This window comes from Colobus angolensis, unplaced genomic scaffold (genome assembly GCF_000951035.1).
Source record: "Colobus angolensis palliatus isolate OR3802 unplaced genomic scaffold, Cang.pa_1.0 Scaffold270, whole genome shotgun sequence".
Classification (NCBI taxonomy): domain Eukaryota; kingdom Metazoa; phylum Chordata; class Mammalia; order Primates; family Cercopithecidae; genus Colobus; species Colobus angolensis.
This window is the reverse complement of record NW_012115933.1, coordinates 1,349,394-1,371,195: the sequence shown is the minus strand read 5'-3', so window position 1 is coordinate 1,371,195 and position 21,802 is coordinate 1,349,394. Positions and strand designations below refer to the sequence as shown.

The 21,802-nt window shown below is 36.5% G+C and overlaps 1 protein-coding gene across 1 annotated transcript in view; it reads left to right on the top strand.

Annotated features, from left to right (window-relative positions):
• Nucleotides 1-21,802, top strand: part of HECTD2 (HECT domain containing E3 ubiquitin protein ligase 2) — an 88,057-nt gene that overhangs the window by 844 nt on the left and 65,411 nt on the right. Inside the window, exon 2 of the mRNA XM_011947849.1 lies at nucleotides 13,558-13,687. Coding sequence (XP_011803239.1) covers nucleotides 13,558-13,687 — 130 coding nt within the window. The remainder of the gene's footprint in view (nucleotides 1-13,557; nucleotides 13,688-21,802) is intronic.

Here is a 21,802-nt window from a genome sequence, read left to right as displayed (position 1 = left end):
GCCTGGCGCCCCGACGGCAGGAGTCGGGAGGGACGGCGGACGGGCGAGGGCCGCCAGGAGGCCCGCGTCTCCTCTGGGCACCCCCTGGCACTCCAGGGAGAGGCACCCAGGCCGCCCTTCCTTGGGCAGAAATGAAAGAGTTGTGCCTCGTGGGCAGCCCAGAACACTTCGCGAGCTACATCTTCCACCCTCGGGAAATGTTGGGGGTGGTCGGTTCTGCTGGATGTTTGCGTTATTTTCTGGGGCTTGGGCCCCCACTTTATCTAAGAGAATTACCTGCATCTTGAGTCGGCATGATCTGTTGGATAAGCATAGGTGTCAGCAGGCGGGAGTGGGTTTTCCACGGAGGTGCCTGCCTGCCTTGGAGGCGCACAGATTTTTGTCCTTTTCTTCGCGTTTCTTTCCCTTCCCCCTTCAGATTAAACAGGCTGTGCGGCGAGTTTCCACTTAATTGTGACCTTTCCGTTGCTGTCAGGGTAGTGGGAGGTAGATGCATCAGTGATGGTTTTATTTTTCATATGGTACAGACATGTGACTCAGGTGGGGGGAGGCTTTTTGAACCTTTTATTTAAACCCAAGTTATCTAAGCTTAACAGGGATGATTTCCCAGCTGTATCTTCGTAAGGGTTATTTGGAGAGCGCTCTCAGGCTTCAAACTACATATTGCCAGATGATGTCATGGGACAGCCCCCTCCCCCTCTTTCCCTATTTTTACTGGTGGTTGTGACTGGTTAATTCGAAGCACAATTAAAAAAAAAAAAAAACCTCGGCTTTTGCAATTTTTTATTTTGACATAATATTTAAGTACTTTTTGAAAGTTTACTTTGATATATTTAAAGATCATGACTTGTCAAGCAGCTGTGTGTGACAAAATAGTAAAAGTTTAGTGAACATTATACATTTTATTTTTTCCTACTTGCAATTCATTTCTTAAAACCTCCCTCTTAAATGACTAAGAACTTACTAAAATAGCTCACTCTTCGTTAAGTACTGTATTGGTGTTAGGAATAATTTTTGGATTCGGTAGATTTTTCAAAAATGTCTGAGGGCCCTGATAACTGGAAATTGTTAAAACAAGCTCTTTAAATCGATGCAGCAAATTGTGAACAGTAATGATACACATTTAAAAGCGTAGTTACAATTGATTGGTAGATTGGAGCTGGGGTTAGGGATTACCCTGGGAAATGCTTTGAAGGAATTTGTCACCCAGCAGCTTGGAGATCTGATTCCTGCTGCTGGTACCCTAGGTTTTCAGATTTTGTATAGGAAGTCTTCAACTCACAGAATTACAGCAGTTCCTTTATAAGTTGGTTGTTTAAAAGAGTAAATGTATATACTTATAGAAACAGTTAAATGAGTGGGGTTAGGTCCTCAAGCAAACGCTCTCCCAAAAACCTATTTATCTCAGTGTAACTGAAAAATTGCCATTTTGGAATAAAAATTTGCAAGTGTCGATACAAGTCTACAGTCTGCTTTGGGATTTCAAGTTTTTCAGATTTTAGAAAGGTAATTAGGTACATATATCATATATTATTTAATACCCACAGTAAGGTCCTAGCCAGTTCTCTCTAATCAAGCATATTAATAACTGCAGTGAAATGTATGTGTTCATGCTAAAGGGAAAGAAGTAGCGTCATGTCAGTTCAGATCAGGTGCATGTTTTTGCCACCAAATGAGTTGCAAAAACATTTCAGTTTCAAGAATTTATAGGACTTTGAAATTGTAAATAAAGGATTATGGACTTGTACTACTAGACAAAGAGAATATATTCAAGGAAAAAAATTAAATCTTGAATTAAACTTTGAAAAGATATAAGTTGGAATAGAAGAGGATAAGGATAAATATGAAAAAATTTGAGGTTTTGTTTTGTTTTGTTTTTTGTTTTTTTGAGACGGAGTCTTGCTCTGTCGTCAGGCTGGAGTGCAGTGGCGCGATCTCGGCTCAATGCAATCTCTGCCTCTCATGTTCAAGCCATTCTCCTGCCTCAGCCTTGCTTGTGCCTTATAAAGTCTTTCGGAGTCAGTACCATTGATTTTTTATGACAGTTTTTTTTTTAACAGAATTTATGACAGGATCTGTGGCAGAATGTGTGTGTGTGTTTGTCAAAGAGAGACTTCAAAGCTAGAATTCAGAGCTATAGCAGTGAAAAGCTTAAGTGTAGAAAATCTATGCTTGGTCCTTAGTCCATCCAAAGGATAAGAAATCCAGGAGAACCAGGGTGGTGGTTGACTTTCACAGCGGCTAGGAAGGCCGTGGTATGTGTGGGGAGGGGAAGGAGATCTTGGTGTGTGAGGTAAGTGGGCAGGGAAATACAGCTTATGGCCTCTTGAGTTGTTTTTCAGCCTCCTGTAGATTAAACAGAGCTCCTAGAGGTTTGCTTATGAACCTAATTGTCATCAGTAACTTTTTCTTTGAGACATTCCAGTTATTCTTCCTTTTTGCCCCAGCCTAATGGTTCTACCTGTCTAGTTTGTGTCTATGACTCAATTTGTGACCCTACAATAGTGGCTTTTTCAGAAAACCATTGTGTCACATTTGTAAATGAATATGTATGAATAAAATAATATAAATATTATAAATAAATAGAAGGTCAGATTACAGTGACCCTAATTAAAGTTGAAGAGTTAGGCTGTATCATGTACGTTTACAGACAGGTGCGGGGTGGGAGAAAGAACGCTGGAAAGGACAACCCTAAAGTGTTTTATCCTAAGACCATCTAAGCATGAAGGAAGTCCATTCCAGCTAGTGAGGAGGTGCCTAACACAGTGGTTTCAAGCCTGACTGACCGCAGAGTTACCTTGGTAGCATGTTCAAGTCCTCATTCCTACATCTCACCCTAGAGCACCGGTTTTCAATCTTAGATGCACAGTAGAATTAATTGAGGAACTTTTAAAGCCATCATTATCCAGACCCAAATGCAGGCTTGTTAAATCAGAATTTCTGGGGATGTTGCTCAGGCATCTTTTTTTAAATTTAATTCCCTGGGTATACCAAGATTGAAACTTGACACTCTATATACTGAATTAAAAGCTCCATGGGCAAGGTGTAGGAATCTGTATTTTTTAATTACCATCTCCCAAATCTACTTAGTTTGTGGAGCAGTATTTGAAATGAACTTGTAACAGATATGGATTAAGTGAACGAGAGACAGCAGAAATCAAGCATGGTGGGGAATTGAAAGAAATGGCAGTGAAAGTGGTTCCAGTTGGAGATGCACAAGAGGCTCAAGATAGAGCCCTCAGAGACTTTCAGTGTTTGGGTCTTTGCCTTGCTGCTGTGGAGAAGTGATGCAAGTCCATGGAGTCAAGCAGAATAAAGAATTTGAAGTAGTGTATGAATATGAAGGGCTGATGATATGAATATTAAATTTACTGAGGTTGATGGATTGGAGTGGAATATTATAAATTAGTTATTGATGTATTGCAGATGTTTAAAAAAGTGGTGAATTAGAAAGAAGAAAATGCTCAGAGGTGGGGCAGAAATAACGGTGTCAGTGAGGACAAATTTGACTTTTTACTTCTGCACCTAATCAGGTGAACAGAAAAGAGAGGTTCTACATGGGGTAGAACCCTCTGGATAGGCACCAGTACAGTGGGTTCAAGAAAGAGCTAGATTTGACTTAGGTCAGGTGGTGAAGAGAAATGGGAGGAAATTAGTTGAGAATTTTAAAGTGATGTTAGCCTGTAATAGAAGACAAGAGGAGGTGAGCATAATGTGTGTGGAGAGGATTTGATGGAGTTTAGTAACAAGAATGAGAAGTTTGCTTATCAGGTGTGTATAAATGGGGTTGATGGAGTCCCTGGGACAAAATGTAACTACCAATTATTGGACATCTTTTATGTTTAGCTTTGTACTAGGTGCTACAGAAAATGCAAAAAGACAAGGTTTTTTAAAAATGGTCTCTGCGTCAGGGTTAACACATGAAAAGCAAAGCAATATGTAAAAGCCACAAAGAGCCATAGAAACAATTTGTACTATTGGAGATTAGAGAAAGGAGATCACTGTATGCAGAACTATGAAGAAAGGCCTTGAAGTAAAGGTAATTATTTAAGCTGGCTGGCCATTGAAAAATGATAGGATTTGGATAGGCAGAAGAAAGTGGGCAAAGTAATCCAGTGACGAAAACAACATGAGCAAGGCTTAAAAGGAAAAATTAGTGAGTAATAAAGTGAGCCCAGTGGAAGCATGCTGGGAACTTGTGGGAGGTAAGAAAGATTGCATGGGGGCTGGAGCCAGATCACTAGGCAGAGAAGCATAGACAGTTTTTTTTTCTCCCTGTGGTTAGTGGGAAGCTATTGGAATTTCTGAAATAGAGGAACAACATAATGAAATCAGTGGTAGTGTATAGTTAAACTGAAGGAGGAAGAAAGTGAAGAAAAGAGCTTTGTAGCTCATGCCTGAAGCAATGAGTGCAGCCACTAAGGTGGTGGCCACAGGACAGAGTGTAAGGGATGAGAGCATACACACCATGTGGAACCTAACTAGACAGCAGAAATGAAAGAGAAGAAGCATTAATAAAGGAAAAGGACTCTGAGGTTTCCAGATGAGGTCAGTAGCATTCCAAATTAGAGAAAGAGTGTGTGTGTGTGTGTGTGTGTGTGTGTGTGTGTGTGTGTGTGTGTGTGTGTGTACGTACGTGTACTTAACAATAATATACCCAGCTAGGTATCTGGAACAATCTTGTATGGAAAACGTTGTGCCCTTTGTTCATTATGCTCTAAACAAGAGGTGAGATGGGAAAGAATGAATGCTATGATGATGATGTTTTAAGTAATTGAAGAAACTACAGATATTACAAATATACAAAATAAGTGTGTATGACAATAATAGCTACTTATTGAGTGCCTACTTTGTGCGAAGCATTTGCCATGTATCCTTTTATTTAGTTAAATAATGGAACCAAAAGCAATCACAACAACCCCGTGAGGAAGATATTTTCCCACTTCACAGAAAAGGAATCTGAGAGTCAGGTTATGTGTACTTTTCTAAGGAGTAAAATGGCTAGTCAGGGACAGTGGTTGCTTTGTAACAGAGATGTTTCTGACTCCTATTCTTTGCCCAATTCTGAACACTCTGTATCTGTGGTCATAGGTAATAGGGGCCATGTGGTACAAAGAAGCTGCACCTATGGCATTAATTCTAGTTTGAAAAAGAACTTGTCGCCCAGTAACAAATTTGTTCAAATTTTTGTTACTGGAGATAGAACAATCATGGGAAAGATATGTTCTAGGATATCTAATTGCTTGTTTATGGTATGAATAGATTATTAAATTATATGTAAAATCAATCTGATTGAAGCAAAATAGTCCAAGAGACTTAATACATAAAAAGGGAGGGCTATGACTGTATAAATACATACCCACCATGTCTTAAGTTTGAGTGGGTTGTAAAGTCTCTTTGTCAACTTTATTTTTAACTACAAAGTCATAATGTAGTGCTTGCTTATTTTCCCCTTCATGAATAACCCATTAGGACACAAATAATTTATAACTATATTTAACAATTGGAGAAAAGCGGTTATAAATTCTGAGCCAGAGAACCTCCAAAAAAGTCAAATATGATTCTGCTTTGCTGTTTGTAACTCTCCATCTATAAAATGGGGAAAATAATAATTGAACCTACTTCATAAGGTAGAAATGAAATCTAAATTAATACACATAAAACATTTAGAAAAACACCTTGTACAAAGTAAGCACTCAGTGTTAGATGAGATTATTAAAGTCGTGTGTCACATAACAATGTCCCAGTCAATGACAGATCACATAATCTGAAGGTGGTCTAATGCTTTTTCTGTTTAAATATGTTTAGATGCATACTTAGTGTTACAGCTGTCTACAGTATTCAGCATGGTAACATGCTCTGTAGGTGTTTGTATCCTATGAGCAATAGACTATATCATATAATCTAGGTGTGTAGTGATACTATCTAGATTTGTATAAGTATACTCTGTGATGTTTGCACAGCTATAAAGTTGCCTAATGAAGCATTTCTCAGGAAATATCCCCATTGTTAAGCAATACATGATTGTGTTTACAAAGCAACATCTGTAGCTGAAAAGCTGTTTGTAAGCCAGCCAGCCCTTTCTACTCTACTCCTGTCCTGTGGATTTGGTACTTTCCTTCACAGCCTTCTATATCAAGCGTCAGGCCCTGTTTGATTTCCCTATTTTTTCTGCTTTTTTTTTTATATAGTTTTATAGTTAACTCTGACTGAAGAATCCCTTCTTGAGTGGTAAAATGTTATACTGATGAGCTATATGAATAACTACTTGTTTTTAAGTTGATATCTGTAACTTAGAGGGTATCTGTGTGACATTCTAGTGAGCCATCAGAAAACATTTTTTTGAAATGAATAATTAAATGAATGTGCCTTTTGAAAATAGAAGTTATTGAGATTTTACCAATTCAGCTGAATTGAAAAATCGGTCTGAAATTTGAGTCTGCTTAATATATTTCAAAGTAACTTGGTTTTGTTCTAGATGTTTTTGTTAAAAAAAAAAGAGCAAGACTCTTAATTGGTTGAGGAATTGTGACTGGATCAAATTGCATATTTTAAAAGTAATATTACTGTTTAAGCATAATGTATTCATGTATTTTTATCTTTTCCTATATTATAAAGTAAATGAATAAAATCTCTGATGCCACCCTGCCTTCCTAATGATAAATGAACTGAAATTTCTGAGCTTCAGGACTAACGTTTGTAGGGCTAATTTTCAGTCATCTATATGATCAATTGCGTTGATTTTTGTGTGTGTGTGTGACAAAATTTTGTTTCAGAATCCACATCCTTATTTCCTAGTCTCCATTTAAAGATACGATTTTTATCACTTAAACCAATTCCACCTGGGCTGGTGCTATTTAGGTTGGTAGGGAAGTTTCCACCTTGAAAGTAGCTGAGTTTTCATATCTTAGTAGAAGGATGGTAGAACAAAGTTAGCGTTTCATGATTTTATAACCTACCATCCTAATAGGGAACTGTGAAAAAACATACAAAAAGAGAAACAAAATATCTTTACCCAGGATCAGGGCCTAAAATAGTCTCTTTGTAGACTCTAAATTATATCATTGGCTCCAGGATGGCTCTGATTGGTAGTTTAGGTCAGTTTATTAAAAATTGGTAAAACAGGGTATCTTAAATGTTTTCTATTTTAACTTGAAACCTATAAATATGCATTTATTTATCAGTTTTTTTGTCACAATAACCTTTGTTCAGTATCTCAGGAAGCTACACATTCTTTTGAAAAAGTAGTTTTTATATGCATCACAGATTCCTGAACTCATTGAGACTAAAGGGTGAATTTTATAGACATAGACGTTCAATTTAAAATATTTTAATTCAGAAACTCTAAGATAGTGAGATATGGCTTTTAAAGGGTTTCATGATGGAACAGCCAGCACTTACTCCTTTTTTCAAGAATTGGGTTAGAATGGGAAGAAAAATGTTGATCTTCTAAGGCAACTTTTGGAGTATAGAGGATGATCAAAGTAAATTTTACCAGAATTTTGAATATAGTAGCACTTGTTAGTCAATTCAGAAGCGATCATGGAAAACCATAGTTATTCTTACTAGCATTGGTAGAAAAATATGATGAAGAAATTGGAAATTTAAGATTCAGTCTCTTCCTCAGTAGAGGTTGAAAGTAGGAACTCATGTATTCAAATAAAATTTAAAATAAGGTTGAAAATATTTAACTATATGTTAATAGCAGAACAGGTACTCTAAGTATTTGTCCGTTTAAATATCTTGAGATTATGTTATAATATTACATATAATCTATGTGATTATATCATCAAAAAGACCATTAAAGCCCACATTAGGTACTTGTGAAATAAGATTTTTGATTAGTTCTTGTAATTACTACATTTTTCTGCTGTTTGCAACTTTTACTGAATTCTAGTTTAATAAATGTGTAGTCAGCCTCTGCCTAGAGAAACAGGTCTATTATTTATTATGCCAGGTTAAAATATTTTGAGTATTTTTTTCCCTCAAAGAATTCTTAGTGTTTTTCCCTGTGTTCTCTATTTGTACTTATCTTCAGTCTGGAACAGCTGGTTGAGTATCCTGCTACTATCTATTCCTCAACACCCCCAGCCCACTGTAGGCTGGCCACATTCCAAGCCATCATCTTTAGTGTTCTTCTGTAGGACTCATAGATAACATTTACAAAACTCATGAAGCCAGATGTAATAGCTGTGGTCCAAATTTCAGAAGGTTTGTAAAGTAATGTTCTTTAACATTTAATTTAGTCTGGAGTTTGATGTCGTATTAATACCCAATAACTTCTTGATTTGATTCTCTAATATTAATTATTTTGCCATTGCACAAAATGATACCTGTTGTTTTTCTCATGGAAGTGTTAGGTTGTAAGATTTCTTTTGTATAAGCTGATGTGGGACAACTGCTGTTTTGAGGATTTACTTTTATTATTCTATCAATGTGTGAAAGTGTCTATGATTAATTTCATGTCATCTCAAGTATAACGTGTCAAGAGCACAATTATTTTACAAACGAGAGACTTATTAGACCAAGGAATTTTTTTATGTTGTTTAAGCTTTTATGATTACAAAAGAAAGAAAATCAGGCTGGGCTCAGTGGCTCACACTTGTAATCCCAGCACTTTGGGAGGCCGAGGCAGGCAGATCATGAGGTCAGGAGTTCAAGACCAGCCAGACCAACATGGTGAAACCCCATCTCTACTAAAAATACAAAAAAAAAAATTAGCCAGGCATAGTGGTGTGTGCCTATAATCCCAGCTGCTCAGGAGGCTGAGGCAGGAGAATCACTGGAAACTAGGAGGCGGAGATTGCAGTGAGCCGAGATTGTGCCTCTGCACTCCAGACTGGGTGACAGAGTGAAACTACATCTCAAAAGAAAAAAAAGAAAGAAAGAAAATCAGCCTCCCTTTGGCAAAAGAGAATTTATTGGAGTGAGGCACATAGATTGGAAGCAGAAAACAAACAGGAACAGAGACTGGCTGTTTTTTGTGCCTCTGCTGTTCTCTTTTAGCTGGTCAGTCTTTTCCATATTCCTCTGTCTAAAATCTCGAAAGACCTCTGATTGACTTACTAGGAAGCATCAGTGTCCATCATGCCAAGCCAGCTAATACATGGCTACCCTAATTGCAGATGGGCTGCCTCTTAGTTGAGTGCCTACCTCTGCTCTAGTCCACAGCCATTCCTGCACAAAGAATAACAGCAATGCTATGGGGACCACGAGTGGGGCAATTTAAATAGAAGGAACATTAGATGGCAGCCATGGTAATGCACATAGTAGATTTTCCCTCAACCTTTGCATTCTAACCCCCCCAGGCTTTTTTCCCCTTCAGTGAAGCTTCTGAGTCATCCTTGCTCATTGCTTTCATTTTCTAACTTCCCATTCGTTTGTCAGTTTATTTTGTATAGTCCCTGCCACCACCGTTACCCTAAATCTGTTGTCTTAGCTGTCCTCAAGATTTCATAGTTGCCCCATTTCAGTTAGGCACATTTTAGACCTAACCACTCTTCATTATTTAAGATTATTGACCTTTTTTTTCTTTTCTTGAAATTTTATCCTCCCTTATTTTTAACACATAACTTTCTTCTGGATTTCTTATCTCTTTGGTCATTCATTCTTAATCTCCTTTGCCAGCTCATATCATACATCCCAATATTTCCCACAGTTCTGTCCTTATATTATCAGGTGTGTCCAATCTTTTGGCTTCCCTGGGTCACACTGGAAGAATTGTCTTGTGTCACACATAAAATATACTAACACAAACAATGGCTGATGAGCTAAAAAAAAAAAAAACAAAAAACAAATCACACACAAAAATGTATAATGTTTTAAGAAAGTTTATGAATTTGTGTTGGGCTGCATTCAAAGCCATCCGGGGCTGCATGCACCCTGGGGGCTGTGGGCTGGACAAGCTTGTTATAGGTTTTCTGTTGCTATATTACAGTAACCCTGTTATAAAAAATCATTATTTTGTCATGCAAAGCATACTTTTGCCTAGTGAGCATTGGTTCCTTTTGTAGTTACTCACAAATCATGTTGATATAACCCAGTCTAGAATTTTCTTCAAAGATACTCTCTTCTATACAGTGAGGTGTCAAAATATGCCTATTCTTCTGAAATTTGAAGAAACCTTTTTACAATGTTTATTTCATTTACTTTATAATTATGGTAGGATTTGTTCATTCTCATTATGGTTCAGACTTACACTTGAAATAGCTGTTAACAATTTGGTCATTTCTGGCCCAGGCTGTCATTCCTCTTCATTCCCTATTATTACTATCTCCATTCAAATTTCATTTCTTCCAGTGGGCCTGGTTTAGCTTCCAGTATTTCTGCCCTTTATTCTATTCCCTAGACTGCTACCATAGTGATTTTTTTCTAAAATACAGATATGATCTTGTCATTTCTTGCTTAGAAGTCCTCAATGATTTTTCTCCATCTCTGTGCAGGATAGAATCTATACTCTGTAGCCTGCCACTACCTACCTTCCCAGTCATATCTTGCTGGACCTTTCTCCCTTTCTGATTCTATATTCCAACTACACTGCTCCCTAAATCCTACTGTTGCTTGGTCTTAGATAACATTCATGACAGTTGTCAGTGAAAAAATGCCCTCTATATATTAAATTATTATAGATATTTACAGCTAAGTTAACAAAGGTCTGTTGATGAGGGACCATTTATTATACAAGCATGACTAACCTTCTTTTACAAATTGGTTACTTTCTTATAACTGTCAAATTCGTGTGTCCAATTTGGCATTTGTTTCCACTATTATTAAGATTTTCTGAGAGAACAAAATATACAAATAAGCAAACTTAGCCCCAGTTGTTAATAAAATTCTTATTTAAGCATCCTAATGTATATAATAAGGAATGATTTACTTTTTCAAATATGTAACCTGTTTAGATTTCATTTTCCTAATCAACATACTAGTTTTGTGTACTTGAACAAATTGCTTTAATTTACCAATATTATGCAAATTACATAATTTACTGACTATTTTATAGAAAGATACTGTGTATCACTGTCTTATCTCTCTTTTCAATTTTCTCTCTTATCTTTGAGACTCTATAAATCCACTAGACATTAGAACTGATAGTTGTTGAATAACTGTTAATTGAATTCTTAATTTTTATTATTTGGAGATCCCACAAGTGAACTAAGCAATATTCTTTGAGACCTCTTTTATTAAGAAGACGTGAAGGAAGGGGGAAGAAAAGAAAAAAAACTGTTAAAGTCTTTCCCAGATGGCTTAGGACATCAGAAGTTTCCCTAAAGTACACTTAGTTGTTCTGCTTATGTAATATTCTCTGGTTACGTGAATTGCTCCTAAAGCGATTAAATTTAACTCAACATCTATAAAAATAGAGATTACATCAACCACAAAGGGTTGTTGTGAAAATAGGCTGATATGTTCAACACACCTACTGTCACATGCTAAGCTCTTAATTAGTGACAGCTGCTGTAGTGAGAGACTGTAATGTAAGTGTTAAGAATACAGATTTCATGGTCATTCAAACTGGAATTTGAATCCTGGCTTCCCATTTATCAGCTCTGTGAACATGGGCATGGAAATTCAATTTCCCCATCTATAAAATGGGGTGTAAATACATATAGGAATGTTATAATGTATTAAAGTGGCTACTATAGTAGTAGGTATATAACAAGTACTCAACAAATGACTCATTTCCTAACACAGAAATACTAACCCAGACATTACTGAGCTGAAATCTAGCCAAGAATCACGGACCAAGCAAAAACAAATTACAATAAAATCTATGAACAGCCAAAAATGTCACACCAAAAAAATGCATATGTGTTTTTACTTTACTCATGAAGGTGTCCCTCAGGTTCCCATTTAGTGTCCATTACATCTCTGTTGCTTGTTAGGTCACTTTAGGTGAGTCTCAGACAGTTCCACTTTCCTTTTCTGTGAAATAAAGGAGTTAGCTAATTTCTAAAAGTCTCTTAATTCCAGAGACTTTTTAATTCTATGTGTATAGTATCTGAAATTTATTCTCTTTGGGCTCTTTTATATTAATTTCTTTAAAAAGTAAATTTAAAGTATAGCACCTATGCACAAGATTCACTGTATGATAAGCTCTGTGATGAACTTCTAGTCCAGTGTGAAGGGCCAATATTAGAATGATTATAATTTTAGTGGAACAAGGTAAATAAATTACAAGAATAAATAAGAATGATTGGTTTTATAGAAATGGTGAACACTGGAAAAAGCTTCAGAAACAAGTTGTGATAGGCTATTCTGCAGTTACAAATTAGCCCCAAGTTTCAGTGTTTGAAAACTGTTAAGGTTTATTATTGCTAATGGTGTAGTCTAACATTGGTCAGGATTGGCTGTTTCACATAGTCACTCAAGAACCCAAGCTAACAGATGCTCTAACATCTCAACTCAGCCTGGATGGTTGCCACAGTTGAGGAAAAGAGAGAAAAGCTAGAGTTTTGCCCCAGTCTTAAATGCATTGGTACTTTCGGACTCAGAAATGACAGGTGTCATTTCCACTTGTGGCCTATTAGAATTAATCAGATGGCTCTACCTAACTGTAAGATAATGGGGAATTTAGCAAGCATAAATGCTTCTGCTATATTATATGAGTGAATTCTGAAAAGGTAAATGGCAATCAGTCTGGTGAATTAAGAAGGAGGAAATGAAAAAGAAACTCTTCCTCTACTGTGAAAGTGAAGACGTTACCTTCAGAATTAAAAAGTGGATGTTAAAGAAGTTAGGTACTGTATTCTCTTAAGCATCTGGAAATTGGAACATAGTATAAAAACATCTCAGAGAGCTGAGAATAAGCCCTGAGGCAGCTCTATAGCTTAATCTTGGGCTTCAAAGTATGTGTAAAGATTTTTTATATAATTACAAAGTACTGATTAATTAAATATGTACTATGAATTTTATAGGGTTGTTATTTTGTGAAAGATGTGTTAATGAATAGATTCCATGTTTTAGAAGATTGCTGTTACCAGTGCCTAAGGATCCCAAAGTGCTTAGCACTACTTCTAAAAAAAAATCCTGGTATACCCAATCACAGTGCTTAGAAAAAAATAAATTCTAAAGGGTTATCTTTTTACCTGAACTTATAAAGTTACATCAAATGAGAGGATAGCCTTCAGTGAATCAGCCTGTAAGGTATCACATGCATGCTATTTATTAAAAATAATATTTATAGAGATCACAAAATTAGTATTATTTAAATGCATAGTTAAAGTAGTAGTTAACATTAATGGAGGGTGTACAATGTGCAAGAAACAATGCTAATTATATGCATTATCTCTGTTAAATCTTACAATAACTCTGTAAGATAGGTACTGTTGTTATTCCCATTTCCAAACTTCTCAATTTGTAAGTGGATAGATAATAAGGCTATTTTATATATGAGACAGTTAAGTCCTAGAAAAGGTAAGTCAAATTCATACACGTTTTTATCTATTGTCTACTCTTCATCAAATTAAAATCTCTTATAAGTGTTTGTGATTTTTGCAATAAAATAATTTATAGGTAGTAGGAAGTATACTGCAATGTTAACTTTTCTGTTTTTAGGGTTTGGACAGAGGAGCCAAAGGCCAAATTTCCACTTTCAGCAGTTTTATTTCAGCTGTTAGCCCGAAGAAAGAAGCCGCTGAAAACAGAAGTTCACCTGCACATCTTGTTTTCCCTAACATCAAGAATGGTAAATAATTTTTAAATATATTTTGGCTAAACATATATCATTAAATTATTTAAAAAGTAGACCTTAATTATTCAGCATTGTTCTGATAGGTCTAGTTAATACAACAAAAAGAAACTGTATATGTATTTACCAGAAGCAGCAAAATCGTTATTTTTAGGTGAATGTTACCTAGAGTAAGAGAATGAAATACAAAACTCATGAATAATAAGCAACTTTGATTAGAGAGGTGGCTACATTATAAATAAAATAATGTATATATATATTTTCTATATTATGTAAATGTATGTATACAAATATTTAATGGATATCCCATATTTGAGCAGTAATCAATAAGAAGACTTTATGGAAAATATATGAAATACTTAGAAATAAACCTAAAAGGAAATGTGTAAATCTATTTGGAGAAAGCTATAAAACTGTTATCTAAAGACTAAAAGGTAGTTTGAATGGAAAAGCTTATAGATATTATAAAGATGTAACATAGGTAAAAAGATAAATGGAAAAAATATACATTATTTATAGTAGTGATATTTGAAGCAATCTGTATTAGTTAGCTAAATTATGTTAATCTATACTGCAAATATTATGCTTCTATTAAGAAGAATATGATATGTATATAAAGTGACTAGGAGAAATGCCCACAATACATTGTAAAATGAAAAAAGTAAGTTACATCATTATAGGTAGAATATGAATCCAACGTTTTCAAGTGCAGGGAAACCTTTTGTACTTTGAGCGTAGAAGGGTGCTCACCAATCTGTTAATGGGTTCCTCAGGGAGGTAGAATTGTGTGTATATTATTAATGTTTCTTATGTAACTCTATATTGTTTTATCACAGGAAATGTACATTACTTAAATACTTCTAAGTTCCCCTCACCTTGTAACAAGACAAAACAAACCTTCAAAGGCTTAAATGCCCCTCACACCCTAACCAAGCAAAACAAACCTAGAAATATTTAAGGACAGAGTTTCTGGTAAATCACCCATGTCCATAAGCTGCATGTAGTATAAATTATTCTTGCACAGAGATTTTCTGTTTGACATTCTAAGGCAGTGCTAGACCTGTTCTACATTCTTATAGGTTAGTATTTATGTTGCCTCATTTTTGAACATTTGCCTTTAATAACTTCTTTCTTTTATTTATTTGCACACACACACACACACCCCTCCATCACGCCAATATTGCCCTAAGGAGGCACCTTTGAGTTCACACTCTGATTTCTATCTACTCCATTCTTTCTATACTAATGTCTTGATCTCTGAAGTCAGTCTGCCAACTCATATGCCTACAAGTTTTTGAGTGGCCATATTGACTCTTAATATGGTCCACTTATTTGAGCTTCCATCAATGTCTGCTTCCCTCTCATCTGCGCCTGTCTTGTGGAATCTGGACTTACCCCCAACTTGAACTTGGGGTATTTGCATAAATGACTCTGACTCTAGATGAGCAGACCTTTTAGCAGACTTCCTCTATCTTATTAGAACTCCTGGTACTGAATTTTCCTAGCTGTTCTATCTGGATGCCACCTGAATTCAGTTGTGACATGGAGTTTATTTGTTAGGGGCACTGCAGAAGTAATTCTTTCATTGAATAGAAAGTTAGACTACATCTTCCAAATGTAAGCATGTTTATAGTTCCTTGATGTTTTGGGAAGCTTCTCTTACTTTCCAATAAGATTGTTTTCTCAAAGATGCCTCATTCTTGGCAGTTATTATAATTTTCCTCCCTCTTCTCTGGTAGCAGGACCTATGCTGGGTTTCTCTAACAGCTTGTTTAGAGCTGGTATTAGGGAAACTGCAAAAACCCAGCGTGGGTTCACCTAACAGCTGAGGAATGCCTTTCCTCCCTGTGGATCACATGACTAGGTATGCCTGTCAAATTGGCTGTCCTTTTAGAAATATGTGAGAAGTGTAGGAGTTTTACCTACTGTAACAGCTGCTAGTGATGATATCTCTTCAAAGAAACAACCTGGATAATAAGTGATAGAGGAGAGAAGGTTAGCACTACATCCTCCCTTACTCTCTTGTGTCTTCCGTTTTCTAAAGTTATGATGCCCCTTTCACACTTAATTGAAACATTTTTAAGTAGCACAGAATATCTTTAAAAGAAATGAAGCAGTTCTTCCCCAAACTTTTAAAAATGTCTTTCCAGTCTAGGTAGTTCAGAAAAGAGTAGCTATGAACTCTGACATTTACCTTGAGAGCAAGCTCATAGCCAGCTCAGCCCATTTCATGAGTTTAGTAAAACCTTGATATGATATAATGAATTCTGTAGTTTTTACACACCCTGGAGAAAAGCATACTGTGATCTTTGTCACTCTGAAATAGCCAGGGAAGTACAAGTGATCTTCAGCTGAAATTGTGATTGGATCTGTGTTTGAGTCCTGTGATCTTCACAGGTCAAGTACCCCAGAGTTTCACATTTTCTCTAAGAGCAACTTTAGAAGGGCAAGTGTTAGAAGAAACCTAGCACAGGGCTTGCTATTTGCGGAAAGCAAAGGACTTGCCGCATAAGGATTCCTACCTTAGAAGAAGTATTTTCAAGTCCCACATAACTCCATCTACAGGTTTCCTTAAAGAATGAACTGGTTTTAGACTAAATCTCTAAGATCTTTCCCTAGGTCAGAGTGGGTAACTTGGATTTGACTTTTCTTAACTCTTCCTATGGGAAGAGTAATTTTTTCTTTTTTATATTAAAGATAACTTTTTATTGAATAGATAACACATGTATGTGTTTCAAAAATCAAAACTATAAAAATAAATATGTTTCAGACATCTCACTTTCACTCTCTTTTCTGTTGTCTCTTGTATTCTTTCCTGTGGTTTTTCAGGCAAATGCAAACAAATATAAATAAATATTCTCATTTTCCACCTTTGGTGGGTAACTATATATGCATTGTCCAGAACCTTGCTTTTTGTCCAGTTCATGTATTCTAGATATCTTTCTGTATCAGTACATAGAAAACCTCTTTATTATTTTTTACAAATATATTCCATTGTATTGGATGTACGTTGTATTAGAGTAAGTAAACTGGATTTATTTACTCAGATCCCTATTAAAATAAGTGATTTGTGTCCATTATTTTGTTACTGCAGATAATACCATAATGAATGACTCTGTACATATGTTGCGTTGTTCATCTGCAGGTATATCTATAGGATATTTCTAGAAGTGGGGTTGTTGGGTCCAGGAGTAAATGCATGTACAGTCTCCTTGAGTTTGAATCCATCTTTTTGTTTCCAGGACCTAGCATTCATGGTACACGTAGTCTATACTTAGTTAATAATTTACTGAATGAGGTAATGAATGAGAGGCACTTTTTCTGGGTTTCTGGCATGTTTACCCTGTTGAAATGTTAAACCGATCTCAAGGCTGTAATAAATTCTGTAATTTATGTCCAGATTAAGACATCTATTTCGGCCAGGCGCGGTGGCTCACGCCTGTAATCCCAGCACTTTGGGAGGCCGAGGCGGGCAGATCACAAGGTCAGGAGATCGAGACCACGGTGAAACCCTGTCTCTACTAAAAATACAAAAAATTAGCCGGGCGCGGTGGCGGGCGCCTGTAGTCCCAGCTACTCAGGAGCCTGAGGCAGGAGAATGGCGTGAACCCGGGAGGCGGAGCTTGCAGTGAGCTGAGATCCGGCCACTGTACTCCAGCCTGGGCGACAGAGCAAGACTCCGTCTCAAAAAAAAAAAAAAAAAGACATCTATTTCACTAAAGATAACTTTATAGAGAGGGGACTTTTGAATATTTTTATAACTAGCTCATAAAAGAACATTTCACCCGTGCTTTTATCACAGTTTGACAAACACACATCATTGAACTTAATGAAAAGTACATCTCTAAAATCTAATGAATGTATTTGCTTTATTTGGCTCTGATGGCTAAAGTCCTGTGAGTCAGACTTTTTTTCCCCTGTCTTTCTTCCTTTCTCTCTCCCACCTTCAATTTTATTTTTTGCCAAATGTTCAGAAAGTCATCCTATAGACAATAATGTAAAAACCACTTGTTATGTTGTTGTTGTTTTTTTTTGGACATCTTATAGTTTAATGGCTCCTACACCCATGTTAATTTAGTTTTCCATTTTATTATTTGTTTTTATACATAGTATAAGGTTTGGCATTGTTCATTGGTGGGAATAACATGAGTTTTGTAGCTTCTCAGGCTGGGTTTGAATTCTGGCTCTCTAACATACAAACTGTACAATCCTAGAAAATTTATTTAACCTCTCTGTGCTTATTTTCTCATCTGTAAAACTGGATAATAAAGAAGTTACCTGAGGAAGTTGTAAAGATATGGATGAAAGCCTTTAAAAAGTATTTAATTCTATATCTTAGGAAGTTCAGTACATGTTATGACAGTGTATACAGATGAACAGTTTAGTTGTGGAGGAAGGTATTATCATGGGGCAGGAACATTAGTCTTAGCAACTGATGGCACACATTTTAAAAATCCAAAATGTGTTATACATGCAGAAGACTATAATCAACATTTAATAATAAAATTAAAACCCAACAACTCAGCACTCAAGAGCACTACTGGCACTATAAAAGCCCCAGGGAGCCCAACCCAATCACATTGTCCCACCTTTCTGTCCAGAGGTTGACTATTATTCCCTTTTTTATAGTTCCCTCTGTATGAATGAGTCCTGAGGAACAAAGGACACCTCTTGGGACGTGTGGAAGAGCTGCAGTTGAGACTATTAGATGTCTGTCAGAAAGACTCCTCCAACTGTCAAAAGTACTATAGGTTCAATCTGTGAGGTAACCTGAATGTCGTTAGCTGAGTCAGCAGAGTAGGAAGAGAACAGGGACTTCTTGACCCCCCAAAGCCAGGAGTAAGAAGTAGGCTCATCTGTACATTCTGTCTTCAGTTTAAAAAGAATACAAAGGCAGTCAGGGTCTTGGTGATGACAAGTATCAACATTGCTAAATTTCAGGCCACTCAGTTTCAGTCTGTATGGAGTGCAGCTCCCACCTCAGACCACCGTGATTCCTGTTCCTTTGAATCAGATGTCTGTCTACCTCTGTCTCTGTCTCTCTGGAAGCTTGTCGAGCCATCTCTTGTCTTGGAAGTTTTGAAATTGCACAGCGTTGTGCCTTGGTGTGGGTTTGTATTCATCTCTTGTGCTGTATACTCGGTCTAGCAGCTTCATGTCCTTAAATCCCAGAAAAGTTTCTTGAATTATTTTGTTGAATTATTTTGTTGATGATGATCCTCTGTTTTTTCTATACTTTCTTTCTGGATCTCCTGTTATTCAAAAGCCAGACTTTCTGGACTCTTAATTTTCTTTTTTACTTGTATTTCTCTTCTCTTTTGCTTTATGATTTAGGAAATTTTCTCAAAACTCTTCTATTGAGTATCTTACTTCTACTATTATGCCTTTAATTGTGAAAGATTTTTCCCCTCTGAATCTTTTATTTATAGTACCCTTTTGTTTCATGGTTGTACTATCTTTTATTCCTCTGAGAAAGCTAGTAATAGGTTTAATTTTTTTTTTTCTTCTCCCTGCATGGTTTCTGATTCCTCCACGTTGCTTTTGTCTCTTTGTTTTGGTCTCTGTCCTCCATATTAGAGGCTGTCATCAGAAGTTTGGTAGTCTTTGATTTTCTGCTCATGGTTAATGAGGGAACCAAGATGGATGTTTGGAAGGTGAGGCATAAATAAGATTTGTTGACCATAAGCTTTATTATGAGGCAATTTGGGTGGCCTGTTGATTGAGGAACCCTGATGTCCGTATCTTTAGTTATTTCTTCTTAGCCTAATCAGATTCCCCATGAAAGTGTCTTCTGTCTGAGGGAAGGGCAGGGTAAATATTCTGTTTGTGGGGAGAAGGAGATTGGGAGTCTCTCTTGACTGGTCAGTCACTTAGTATTAAGTAATTAGTTGTTTACTGCTACTGTGTCTTGGTATAGTTTTTATAACCTCATCTGTGTCTGGCATTCCCTAGTCCAAAGCACCTCTGTTTTACTCTCTCCAAATAATAGAAATTTCCAGACTTCTGCATGAGTAGGGATGGAGGAGGGATAGTCGTGTAGTGGCAAGGAAGAGATCTAGGGAGCTAACTTTTATTCAGTTTTTACCATAGTTCTTATTTTTGCCTTCCCCCTTATATTCCCATATTCCCAGTTCCTGATTCTGTGCCCTTTAAGAATTCTGCAGTGTAAATCGTTACTTTGTGATTTCCTTATTGGGGCTTGTATTTAGCTGTCTCAGGGATATTAAACCAATTTTCACTGACCTCTCTGCTTCCTAGTTTTTTACCTTTGAGGCTACGGCTATTTCACCTGTTCTGTTTGTCCTTATAAATTTATATCTTTAAAACAACAACAGAACCTTTGACTGTAGTTAAAGTGGAATTTTGGGAGGAATTAAAATGTGCTCAGTCTGCCATCTTGACCCAAAAAACTTCCATTTGTTTCTTTAACAGATAAGGAGTATGAGATTCTGAGAGATTACATGATTTCTGTTTATACATGTTCCAGTATCTATTGTGTATATAATAATAAACCTCCCTAAAGTTTAGTGGCTTAAAATACCAGCAATGTTTATTTTATTTACAAATACGTAATTTGCATGGGGATCAGAGGGGACAGCTCATCTTGGTTCTCCTGAGCATTAGTTGAGGCAGCTTGAATACTGAAAGCTGGAATCACCTGAAGGCTTGGTCACTTCCATGCCTGATGATTGATGCTGGTTGTAGGCTTGGACCTTAGATGAAATACCTACATATGGCCTTTTCAGGTGGCTCTTGGCATCCTCACAGCATGGTGACAGAATTCCAGGGACAAACATCTCGAAAGAGAGAGCCCAGCACAAATGTTATTGCCTTTTAATAACCTACTCATGCAGCTCCACTTCTGCCACTTTTGTTGATTAGCAAGGAGTCATTAAGGCTGGCTCATATTCAAAGGGGGGAGAATTAGACTCCATCTTTTGTTGGGGGCAATATAAAATAATTTATAGACATAATGTAGATCCAGAAAAAGAAGACAAGTTTGGTTGGATGGTTGTTCTTTTTTTTTTGGTTGTTTTGTTTTTTGTTGTTGTTTTTTTCAGATATTTTCTTATACCATGTTATAAGACAGAAATTCATAATTAAAAATCAGTTTTTTATAATACATGACATATACATTGTAAGTTTCCATACTTCCTGAATTTCTCTGTTACAGGCCATTATGTAGGTCACACTGTTAGAGAATTTTGAAACTTTTTGGTAGGTTTATGAGTCTTTTCCATTTTGTTCTTGAATAGTTGTAGAGATGAAAGTGATCTAAGAAATGATATAAACTCTAGTGGTTTTTAAACTTATTTTTGTTCTTGTTTTTGATTGTGACAAAACACTTCTAAAAAAATACAATTTATTAGAGCATAATTATATTAAGGAGAGTTGCTGTGAGTAAAACTATTCATTCAGCACCATTCCCCTGAGGTAGACCTTGAAATTCTTTTTTGAAACCTTAGGAACAACTGACTTAAGCCATCTTCTTTCTTTCTTTTTGTTTTTTTTCTTTAAGTTCTGGGATACATGTGCAGAACGTGCAGGTTTGTTATGTAGTTATACACGTGCCTTGGTGGTTTCCTGCACCCATCAACCCGTCATCTACATTACGTATTTCTCCTGATGCTATCCCTTCCCTAGTCCCCCACTCACTGACAGGTCCTGGGGTGTGATGTTCTCCTTCCTGTATCCATGTGTTCTCATTGTTCAACTCCCACTTATGAGTGAGAACATGCGGTGTTTTGTTTTCTGTTCTTGTGTTAGTTTGCTGAGAATGATGGTTTCCAGCTTCATCCATGTCCCTGCAAAGGACATGAACTCATCCTTCTTTATGGCTGCATAGTATTCCATGGTGCATATGTGCCATGTTTTCTTTATCCAGTCCATCATTGATGAGCATTTGGGTTGGTTCCTAGTCTTTGCTATTGCGAACAATGCTGTAATAAACATACGTGTGCATGTGTCTTTATTGTAGAATTATTTATCATCCTTTGGGTATATACCCAGTAATGGGATTGTTGGGTCAAATGGTATTTCTGGTTCTAGATCCTTGAGGAATTGCCACACCGTCTTCCACAATGGTTGAACTAATTTACACTCCCACCAACA